Here is an 11,921-nt window from a genome sequence, read left to right on the forward strand (position 1 = left end):
TTATCTTGGTTCGGACCCTCAAAAAAATTATCTTGGTTCGGTTGTTAGTTTTGTTTATTTTGGCATGTTATAGTAAAATTAATTCTTATATTATAAGTTTTTTATGTGTCCCTTCCTTCTTTGTTGGCTCAAGGTACATTTGGCAGCTCCGTTGGTGGCAAATCAAATGAAATCTTAGGGGTTTTGCCAAAATTTTGGCAAGTACACTGGCTACAATCCAAACGATTATGTCTTGCCAATATTTTGGTCATGCTCTCACTTTGGTCATGCCAAATTTTTGGGTGGGCTAGCCGAAAATTTAAACAGGTCAAGTGAAATATTTGCAGTCGTTGTAATTTTGGAACATAAATTTATTATGCGAAAGATTGAAGAACGCAACTATAGCATTAGTCTTAAAATTAGGAAGATGTCCAGCAGATAAAGAATTCTACTGCATGCTCAAAATATGTCAAGCGTGCAATTTTATTTCCAAGCGTGAAATCAACTATTACAAATCAAGGTCGATCACACAGTGGAGCAACTACATTGCGACGTTATGAGTAGATGCTAAATACGCCCTTTATCCCAAAACAAAAGGGGGGGCGCGACTAATTAACATGGGCGCAACTACATTTCGATCTGACAGACCGGATGAATCACTATTTGTGGATGGATCGGTAGGTCTTCCCAGCTTGCCAGCCAGAGGGGATGACGTTGGTGGCGACGAGCTTCCTCCCAGAGCTGGAGGTGATGCGGATCGACATGGGCGCCTGTAGGGTGGATCCAGAGTTGAACTTCCACACGGCGCCCCATGACTGCTGCATCGAAGCCCACCTGCCGCCGCGCTGCTGGAGATCGACCGCCTGCAGGTCGCCGTCGCCGGACTCGTACTCGATGAGCACCGCGAGGTAGTTCGGGTTGGAGCCAGCGTCGACCCTGAAGGCAACCCCGCGCCAGTTGCATGGAACCCTGCAAGCGAAGAAATCATGTAAAGAGATGACAATTGATCGATCAATGGATCAATCACGAAGCATGCACTGGGCTCGAGCTTGCTTACCGGTTGTACTGGACTTTGATGTTGCCGGCGTTGCGGAGGTTGTCGGCCTGGCCGGGCTTGGCCAGGGCACCGAACGCCTTCCCGCTGAGGTCGAAGTGGGTGGCCTCGGCCAGGCACGGCCCGCCGGGGCACTGGTCGGTGACAACCACGGTCACTGGGCGGCCGGAGCAAGCAGCATTGCTGCTGCATCTCACCTGATAGCAAGCACCGCAGCCCTTGCCGTTCTTGTAGAGGGAGGGGCCGCCCGCCGTGATCATGGCGGAGAACGGCGGGCTCTCCACGTCGCGCTGGTACCCGCACGCACCACCTGCATGCGCGTGCACGTACATTCATCCATGCTTGCGTTGGTACACAAAAACAACTACTGTAGACGCGTCATCGCCGTGTGCATGCGTCGTACATGATATATACTGTACGTACCGTCGCTGCCGCCGCCGATGCGGGGGCCGTACCACGTCGCGCCGGCGTCGGACCAACCGGAGACGCTGTGGGAAAGGAGGAGGAGGAGCCAGCAGCTGGCTTGAGCCGCGAAAAGGACGAAGGAAGAAGAAGCCATGTCGCGCAGGATGCTCCGCGACTCCGTCTACGTGGAGGAAGAGGAGAGTGGATTGGAGGAGAAAGATGAGGTGATGTGTGTCCCAGCGTGTATTATATAGGCAGCGCCGAGATCGCACGCTCATTCCTTGCAATTTGCGGACCGGAGGGATATTATTCTTGTTAATGAGCAGATTGATCCACAAGCATGATTCCATTTCTCAAGAGACTGATTCGCCGGGCTTAAATTCCTTAATTCAGCGGAACCTCTACCCTGATTCTAGGTATTACGATCTCAGTAATCTGCTCCAATGCACAAATTGTTTGATGAGTAATATCGGATGGAAATCGGACGGAAGTTATCGTATCGATATGTATGGCTAGCATCATTCATAACTTTGTACATCAATACTACTAGAAGGGTTGAACGTGCTTTGCTGCGCCATTGATGTTGTTCGATATCTTTAAAAATGGAGGTGGACGAATTCAGATACCAGTACGGAAAGCCTCTCGTCAAAGATGGAAGTCCTCCTCTAACAACAACGATGATGCGTAGATTCCATCAATAGTACATGAAAACCTGTAGTGAGTCTGGGAAAGATGTTTTGACGATGAGAATTAAAGAGGAGCACGACCTCATTGGAACTGGTCTTTTCTCTGTTGAATTTGACGAGTTATTCCAGTTATACAATCAAAAGGCCCTCGACAAATCACTCGTGACTTGCTACTGTCTATAACTATTGCTTCTGTAATTAAGTCTCTGTATATAGCTCAGCTCTTTCATTGCATGTGTATATATAATTATCGTCACTATATTATGCAGATTGAAGATCGTCGAATGCAGAAAAACACAAATCTATGACATTGGGTTCATTAACCCAAATATCATACATGAATGGATGGTTAAAAAGAATGTCACAGAAAGCGAGGACAACTTGCTACAATCGTTGCTCAAAAATCAAAACAAAGATAAAATACTCTTTTCTTACAACTTCAAGTGAGTGTTACTGTCTTGTGCATATTCGGTTTTCCTTATTACTTGAGGTTATAGTAATGTAACTGATGAGTTATGCATGCGTGCGCAGCTTCTACTTTATTCTCCTAGAGATTAAGCTTTAGCGGGGAGTAGTAATCGTCTTAGACTCGAGACGAAAAGATCCCGAGGACGATGCGGACATCACTCAAATGTTTCAGAAGTAAGTTCAATCGATCATTATCGCACCATATCGGCAACTTTGTTCATTTTTTGATATCAAGTAATTATTTTCTTTGTCTGGCAGGGTTTGGAAAGAGTTCACTGTAATTTCTCCAGGACTGCCGAGCAAGCTGTGATTTGTACACCCGAAAGTAAGTACTACTACCTACTTTCGCGCATCTCCCATTGATTCTAGTTAGTTTCATCAATGCCATTTAGCATGCTTTTACTTATCAGTTTGATTGACCTCTATTTCTTGTAAAGTGCTTGTGGTAGGAACCCAGGAATGATTTTTGTGGATACTACGTCTGCGAGTTCATCTACAACCCGACAGCCTCTAATAAGTGGGGCTACATTGAAAAACAATATGAAGTGTGTAAGCACAAATATTTATTACCATCATTTGTGTTGAGTTTCATTCATATACATGTATTGACCCTCTTCTTCAATTTAGATCTGGGAGATGCGGGATGAACTCCTACCGCAAGATCGCATACGAGCAATTCAAGAGGAATTGACGAGATTCTTTCTTGACCATGTCATCAATAAAGCGGAAGAATACCATGTGGAAGTTGACATTAGATGTTAGGGATTGTAAGACATCTTATATTGTATATATGTAGCTAGTAGCGTCGGATAGATATACGAAAATTTGTTGTTCGACAAATCTCTCGAAGAAAGAGAGGTGCACTCCTCTCTGTATATGTTCATGACGATCTTGTGTAATTAATGGTTCCCTCATTTTCTTAATAGCTAGCGTGTCGAGTTATCTCTATACATATAGTAGCTAGCGTCGACCAAGCACGAAGATAAGAGAGGTTACTTCTCTCTATTAGCTAGCTAACACAATATAAGAAACCCCTAAATTAACCCTCCAAAACCCCCTACCCCCCACCCCTTTCAAAAAAAGAAAAACCCCTGCTCATGCCAGCTGCTGACGCGTGGATGCCTTTTGGGCGCCCCGCAGCGGCCACGTGGAGCCCTTTCTGCCTTGGTTTGTAAGGGAACCGGGACTAAAGGTTTTGGCTTTAGTCTCGACCCTTTAGTCCCGGTTCCAGAACAGGGACAAATGGGCCTCTAGAACCGGGACAAATGGCCCGTTTTCTACTAGTGGGTATGTGCGGCTTGACGCTCCCCAACAGTGTTATTTTTGTATTGTTTCATCTATAAAAGAATTTCAAACCGGAGGGATCTGGTGGATTCTAAATGGATGAGAATATTGGGATGGAGTGGGTAGTGATCTCTTCCAAACCGGGAGGGATCTAGTGGGTTCTAGATGGATGAGTGGGATTGGGATAGAGTGTGGAGTTAAGTCACCACCAACTCCAATTTATGAGGTAGTAGAGAGATATCTCCAAGAGATACTGATAATGTCATATGTAAGGGAATGTATAGTGGTTTATAAGGCGGCATTTTCATACACATTTCACGTCATCTAACACAGATAAAAAAATAAGTTAAGCAATAGATTGTCTCTTAATATATTTGTGTCAATTAATGTTTGCATTCTCTTCAAATTCGAGTGATCAAAATATAAAAAATATGCGAATTAGAGAAGAATAATGAAATATGTCATATCTTGCTTACCAAGACATCATCTCTTGGATAAAAGAGGGCAAACGTCACTTTTTTTGTTTATCACTCTACTGACCCATCAAGAATAATAATCAGCAACTATCCTACGTGCCATTTGCTAAGATAATACTACTGTACATGCCCTCTTTGACTTTTATTTTTGTCTTGTCAAAGTAGAATAGTGTCCCCATTATACTGATGTGAAACAAATCATACGGGGCTCCTTTGATTCAAAGGATTTTCATATGAATTTTGGAGGATTGTAATCCTTAGGGAGTTTTCTTATGTTGGTTGTTTGATTCATAGGGCTGAATCCTATAGGAAATTTTTCTACGGATTCATTTGTACTTCATTCAATAGGAATTTTAGCATCCACTCAAACCTCTTTGAAAGAATCATCTCTTTGCTATTCCTATGGTGCAATCCAACGAATCAAGATTCAGTTCTGTAGGATTGATGCATGACATTCCAATCTTATATTTATCCTATTCTAGCATTTTTCAATCCTAGGAATCAAAGAGACCCTAATATAATGAACTAACCTAGGCAATAGTAAAAATCAATGTATTTATAGCCAAGAAAGGTGTGATAGCTCCCGGGAGCCCCTACACCTTCTATGAACAGTAAATTCAAAAAAATAAGAAAAAGCAAAATAATCTAAAACTTTGCGACATTAAAGATCGTCAAACTTTGTAGGTTCTTGCAAGTTCTCATAACTAAATATCATGCAGAGCTCCTGGAATATCATGAGCTTCGGATTTCAGTGCTAAAGTGTTCAAAACTTCAAGCGTTGAAATATTTTTCTTGTGTAGAGCTTTTCGAATGTGTTTTTGGCATGAAAACTTGCATGCACCTAAAAAGTTTGATCATATTTGATGTTCAAAGTTTTAGATTTTTTTGAATTTGTTTTCTTTTTTTCTTTAATTTACTGTTTATAAAGGGTGTAGGCAGTGGTTAATCAACTGGGCGGGCTTTAATAGGCTTGACCTGCCCTCCAACGATGCAAAATAAAATTTTAGTAGTTAGTAGTACATGTTCCTAGTAGTATTCTAGAAAATTTTAATCTTGTTTGCACAAAAGAGCTAGGGGTTAGTGACTTTTTTTTTCCATATCATTAACTTTGAGCCTGCCCTTGATTTTCTTACAAGATTCGCCACAGGGTGTACAGCCATTATGCAATATCAAGTAATTTAGGACATAAGAAATAACAAATCAACCACCACGGAAAATCCATGAATTCAAATACATACTCCATTTAGGGTGCGTTTGGTTTACCACAAACGCTAGTTGTACCAGAAAATCGGCTCGCCCACGAGATTCGGCAGCTGTTTGGACTAGCACCAAAAAAGTCGGCTCGCCCAGCCCGCCCGGACCGTCCGCGAGGGTGCACAAAAAGCTCGCCAGAAAATTGGCAGCTCGCTCTCGTCCGCTTATCACGTGGGTCAAGTATGGTTTTGGTTTTACGGTGGTCTTGCTTTTTTGTTATAATAGAGGATCAATACAGCGGGTTAATCGCATGGGAAGCTATCTAAGGGCACGTACAATGGTTGATAAGATAGTCTTATCTTAGGTCTTGCGTGTAATTAAGAGATGACAAAAAAAGATGTCTATAATGGGTCATTTCTTAGCCTTATCTTTACAACTAGTTATTCCTAAAAACGTGGTGACACATATTGTGCTAAGATATCATCTCTTGTCCTATCTTAAATAAGAGAAGACAAGTCTTTTCTTATGAGTTCTCTCTCCTCCACCTCATCATTTATCCTACATGGCACTCCTAAGATAGCACCATTGTACATGCCCTTACCGAACAGCTTTTTGGATGGAATTTTTCATTTACGTGTTAAACGGCATCCCAACACTCCTTTTACTTCCATTAAAAAAACATATACTACTGGACTCCCTAGTACTACTCATTATCTTGGTTCGGTCGTTAGTCTCTCTGTATGTAGTGCATGCTCATTTTCTTTATTTTGGCATCTTATATAGTTAATTAATTTTTGTATTACTAAATACTCCCTCCGTTTCCAAATATTTGTCTTTCTAGGCATTTTAAATGGACACAACATACGAATGCATGTAGACATATTTTAGAGTGTAGATTCGCTCATTTTGTTCCGTATGTAGTCACTTGTTAAAATCTTTAGAAAGGCAAGTATTTGGGAACGGAGGAAATATAAGTTTTTTATGTGTCCCTTGTTTCTTTGTTGGCTCAAGGTACATTTGGCAGCTTGGTTGGTGGCAAATCAAATGAAATCTTAGCAATTTTGCCAAAATTTTGGCAAGTACACTGGCTACAATCCAAACAATTCCGTCTTGCCAAAAATTTGGCATGCCGAACACACCCTTAAAGACTTTACATCATTCTCCAGTCGATATTAATTACTTGGATAAAACTTTAAACCGGTAAAGTGGAATATTTACAAGGTGTAGTGATCTTCAACCTAAATTTATTACACGGAAGATTGAAGAGCGCAGCTATAGCATTAATCTTGAAATTAGGAAGGTATCCAGCAGATCAAGAATTCTGCTGCTCAAAATATGTCAAGCATGTAATTTTATTTTCAAGCATGAAAACTACTATTACAAATCAAGGTCGATTACACGGTGGAACTACAATATTGCGTATGCGACGTTATGATGAGTAGATAGAAAACGCCCTTTATCCAAAAAAAAGGCTCGACTAATTAACATGGGTACTCGATGACAGATCGGATGAATCACTAACTATTTGTGATGGATCGGTAGGTCTTGCCAGCCTGCCAGCCGGAGGGGATGACGTTGGTGGCGACGAGCTTCCTACCAGAGCTGGAGGTCAGGCGGATCGACATAGGCGCCTGTAGGGTGGAGCCGGCTTGGTACTTCCACACGGCGCCCCATGACTGCTGCATCGACACCCACCTGCCGCCGCGCTGCTGGAGCTCGACCGCCTGCAGGTCGCCGTCGCCGGACTCATACTCGATGAGCACCGCCAGGTAGTTCGGGTTTGAGCCAGCGTCGACCCTGAAGGCCACCCCTCGCCAGTTGCATGGAACCCTGCGAGCGAAGAAATCATTCAAAGAGATGCATGAATCGCTCGAACCACGAAGCACTGGGCTCGAACTTACCGGTTGTACTGGACTTTGATGTTGCCGACGTTGCGGAGGTTGTCGGCCTGACCAGGCTTGGCCAAGGCGCCGAACGCCTTCCCGCTGAGGTCGAAGTGGGTGGCCTCGGCCAGGCACGGCCCGCCGGGGCACTGGTCGGTGACAACCACGGTCACTGGGCGGCCGGAGCAAGCAGCATTGGAGCTGCATTTCACCTCGTAGCAAGCGCCGCATCCCTTGCCGTTCTTGTAGAGGGAGGGGCCGCCGGCCGTGATCATGGCGGAGAACGGCGGGCTCTCCACGTCGCGCTGGTACCCGCATGCTCCTCCTGCAACATGCACATGCACGTGCACATGCTTGCGTTAGTACGTATACATTACACAGTACACACAAACAACTACTACTGTAGACGCGTTCTATCCTGCATGCATTGCACTCTCATGTGCATGCGTCGTACATGCATACAATATAGGAGTATGCTGTACGTACCGTCGCTGCCGCCGCCGATGCGGGGGCCGTACCACGTTGCACCGGCATCGGACCAGCCGGAGACACCGTGGGAGAGGAGGAGGAGGAGCCAGCAGCTGGCTTGAGCCGCGAAAACGGCGAAGGAAGAAGAGGCCATGTCGCGCAGTGAAGGACGATCAGGAGAGATCAGGTGATGTTCGTGCTAGCAAGCGTACTCCCAGCGTGTATTATATAGGCAGCGCCGAGATCCCACGCTCATTATATTCCTTTCAATATGCTATAATGGGCATTCCCCCTCAAAGATGATTCCATTCCTCAAGACTGATTCGCAGGGATTAAACTCCTTAATTCAGCGGAACCCCTACCCTGATTCTAGGTAGTACGATCTGAGTTATTTGCTCCAATGCATAAATTGTTTGATGAGACAACATGTAGATGTTTGGGTGCGTGCGCTGAGGCGCTGATCTAGTCTAGCCTTCCTCTTCCCCCTCCCTCTCTTTCATGTAGAAAACTGCTGTAAAACATGGCGCCCCCTCTCGTTTCGGGGTCCTTGGCAATAAAATTTAGAGGGGGGGGGGGGGGGGGGGGGGGGGGGGGGGGCAGTACCCCCTCCCGGTGACACATCAAAAAAATTGTTTGATGAGTAATATCGGATGGAAATCGGACGGAAATTATCGTACCTATATGTATGGCTAGCATTGTTCATAACTTTGTATATCAATAGTATTCATATTATAGGATATCAACATATATAATTATAGGAGATCCAGGACAAAGATTACAGGGTGTCCACACATAAATTAGAAGTGACTTTGCAGGTGTACAGCTCACCAGTCGGATTAGGGCTTCACTTTTTATTTTGTACTCCTATGTGGTCTATTATAGCTGACTCACTATGCATTTCGTCTATATTGGGCTGACATTTAATTATGGTTGTGTTGTTTCAACATAAAATTGTTACTGAAAAGATCATGATAATTATAGGCGTAGTCATTTTCAACATAAGCTTGTTACTTGCAAGATTGAATACCGCAACTAGCGTTAATCTTGAAATTAGGAAGATATCCAGCCGATCAAGAATTGTAGTGCTCAATATTTCCAGCGTGCGATTTTATTTTCAAGCATGAAAACAACTATTCCAAATCACGGTCCATCACACGGTGGAGCGACATTATGAGTTGATAAAAACTCTCTTTAACAAAAAAAAGGGGTGCGACTACTTAACATGCATGGGTACTTGATCTGCCGATCGAGATCCGTATTTTTATATGGATCGGTAGGTCTTGTCGGGTTACCAGCCGGAGGGGATGACGTTGGTGGCAACAAGCTTCCTCCCAGAGCCGGAGGTGAGGCGGATCGACATGGGCGCTTGTAGTGTGGTCCCAGAGTTGCACTTCCAGACCGCGCCCCACGACTGCTGCATCGGCGCCCACCTGCCACCGCGCTGCTGGAGCTCGACCCCCAACAAGTCGTCGTCACCGGACTCGTATTCGATGAGCACCGCGAGGTAGTTTAGGGTGGAGCCAGCGTCAACCCTGAAGGCCACGTCCAATCAGTGCCAGCTGCATGCAACCCTGCATCGAACTTCCCGACCAAAATCCAGCACATTTGAATGGTTTGTTCAAATGCAACAAATTCGGCATCGAGCAACTGAAGGAAGATCTCATTGAGCATCTATGGGTTGTTAAGGGAGACGAAAATGTTGAAGTGTAGCATTTGAACTTTTTATTAAAACTAGTGTTGCATTTGAACTTTTGAACTATTTTAAACTATATATGCAGCCATTTCAATATGCTTTCCTTTAAAAACATGGGATCCGATGTATGCGGGCTATGTTGTATGGCCGCCTCCAGCATCCGTATCCGCGGACTGATTCCCTCGTCCGTGGACAGATGTCGGAGAAAATTTGCGGTCAGCGTTAGAGATGCACTTATGCCCTTGCGACATCACCGAATCGGTATTATTTATTTTTTGAACCGGCTAAATACCGAAAACAGTCTACCAAATTCAAGGTAGTGCGTCACTGATTTGAGCAAAATAATTGGTGTTCTCGGCCAATGGGTTCTTGCGAACTAGCGAATGAGAAAATCCCTCGGACTTCGACATCCCACTCCCACCCCCTTTTGTTATGCCCTTGCCACATAACTGAAACAACATTTGACAACGCAACTACAAACCCAAAACCGCCCACGACGTGACATAAGCGCCTTGATTAATCCGGTTTTGCAAGGTGCAGAGATTAAATTATAGTGCTATTAACACATGGAACATCCAGCCGATCTTCAGATAAGAAAGTAGGAGAAACCAACAGATTTTTGCCCGGCTCGCCTGAATATAGCAGAAGCATATACCGGCAGTTATCAAGATCAAACTGCCACCGATCTGCATTATTTGACATGTTCCATGCAATTCGTGCAAATCATGTTTCGTTGTTTCCCGTATAATAATAATTCAGTCTCAATAAGATAGTAGCACTTGAACTACCCCATCACATGCAGTGAGAAGATAAAGCACACCATGCAAAACATAAAAGATTGGTGAACATACAATAGTCAGATCAAACAGAGGTTTATAGCAAAAACCAGAAATAGAATTGCACACGATTAGCATATACTCCCTCCGTCCCATAATATAAGATCATTTTGCAAGTTGTTTTAGCTTGCAAAAGGATATCATATTATGGCACTAGTAGAAAACAGGGCTTTGGTCCAGGCCTGGGCAGCCCATTAGTCCCGGTTCAGTCACGAACCGAGACCCATGGGGGCATACGGCCCGGTTCGTGCGCCCAGGGTGCCGGCCGGGCCTCGTGGGGCATGGGTCCCGATTCGTATGGACCCTTTGGTCCCGGTTCCAGCCACGAACGGGGACCAATGGGCCTCGCTCCTGGCCCACAACCATTGGTCCCGGTTCGTGGCTGGAACCGGGACCAAAGGAGGGCCTTTACTCCCGGTTCCAGCCACGAACCAGGACCAATGAGGTGCCTATATATACCACCTCGCCCGCGAGCAGAGCACTCCCACTACTTTGTTTTTTCTGGCCGGCGAGGGGAGGGCTTTGTGGTGCTCTAGCTCACCTCCTATGCACATGAGGTGTTCGATGAAATGTCCGAGCCACACTACCTAAGCTTTCTCCTCTCCAAACTCGACCTCCAAGCTCCATTTTCCTCAAGATTTGTCTAGGTTTAGCGGTCCGTCACGCCCCGTCCCCGTCTTCACCGCCGTCGATCGCCCGCGCCAATCTCGTCGCTGGCACCACCGTGGTGAGCCTCTTGTTCTTATCTTCTTTCTAAAATAAAAAAATTCTTACTTGTATGATTTAGATAGATACTGGTATAATTTTCTTACTTTTATTATTGTTTGTTATTATATAGTGCGATGGTTTTGGTATCCGCACCCGTCGGCCCTCGTCCTGTCTATGATTCGGATGTGGTATATATTATATTTTATAAATATTTGGTTCATTTATTGTTTACGACAATTAAGCCGACCAATGTGACATAAATGTTTTTATCTAGGAGGTATGTGAACCGGAAATTCCAACCAACCCTATTGTCGAGAGGTTAAATTTAGTTGAAGAATAAATCAATTACTTGAACGAAAAATTAAAAAAATTGAGGAGGAGAAGATGATATTGGAGTTGCATGTTGCGGATGTCGTCGATGATCACAAGATTAAGACGGATGCATTGCGCTTGAAGATTATAAAGATTAGAAAATATGTCATTCATACCGAGGCTTGACATCATTATGCCTTTGGATCAATTGTTACCTTGGTTGCTATTATGATCGCATTTGTTGTTGCATTGAAACGTTTTACGTAGTTTCAATGTATGGTTCAATTACATGCTTTGGAGAACTATGTATGTACTTTGCTTTTAATGTGATGATGAACTTCTATTAATTTGGTCACTTATCTATTCATGATGTTATGTAATGGTTTTTGACACACTTAATTATATATAATGCACACAGATGAACCGACAATGGATGTGTGGTGGCAGACACACCTCCGAGTACATTAAGGGCGTG

At 44.2% G+C, this 11,921-nt stretch overlaps 2 protein-coding genes across 2 annotated transcripts; both read right to left on the bottom strand.

The window, feature by feature from the left end:
* Window positions 1-638: 638 nt before the first annotated feature.
* Window positions 639-1,592, bottom strand: LOC125538463 (putative expansin-B14). The gene is made up of 3 exons (XM_048701745.1): window positions 1,457-1,592; window positions 1,037-1,343; window positions 639-948 (listed from the first exon to the last, which is right to left on the bottom strand). The coding sequence occupies exons 1-3, from the start codon at window positions 1,590-1,592 to the stop codon at window positions 639-641; spliced, it is 753 nt and encodes a 250-aa protein (XP_048557702.1).
* A 5,471-nt stretch (window positions 1,593-7,063) lies between these two features.
* Window positions 7,064-8,051, bottom strand: LOC125538464 (putative expansin-B14). The gene is made up of 3 exons (XM_048701746.1): window positions 7,916-8,051; window positions 7,448-7,754; window positions 7,064-7,376 (listed from the first exon to the last, which is right to left on the bottom strand). Exons 1-3 carry the CDS (start codon window positions 8,049-8,051, stop codon window positions 7,064-7,066), a joined length of 756 nt encoding a protein of 251 aa, XP_048557703.1.
* Between the last annotated feature and the right edge of the window lie 3,870 nt (window positions 8,052-11,921).

The sequence above is a fragment of the Triticum urartu genome, chromosome 2 (genome assembly GCF_003073215.2).
Source record: "Triticum urartu cultivar G1812 chromosome 2, Tu2.1, whole genome shotgun sequence".
Lineage (NCBI taxonomy): Eukaryota > Viridiplantae > Streptophyta > Magnoliopsida > Poales > Poaceae > Triticum > Triticum urartu.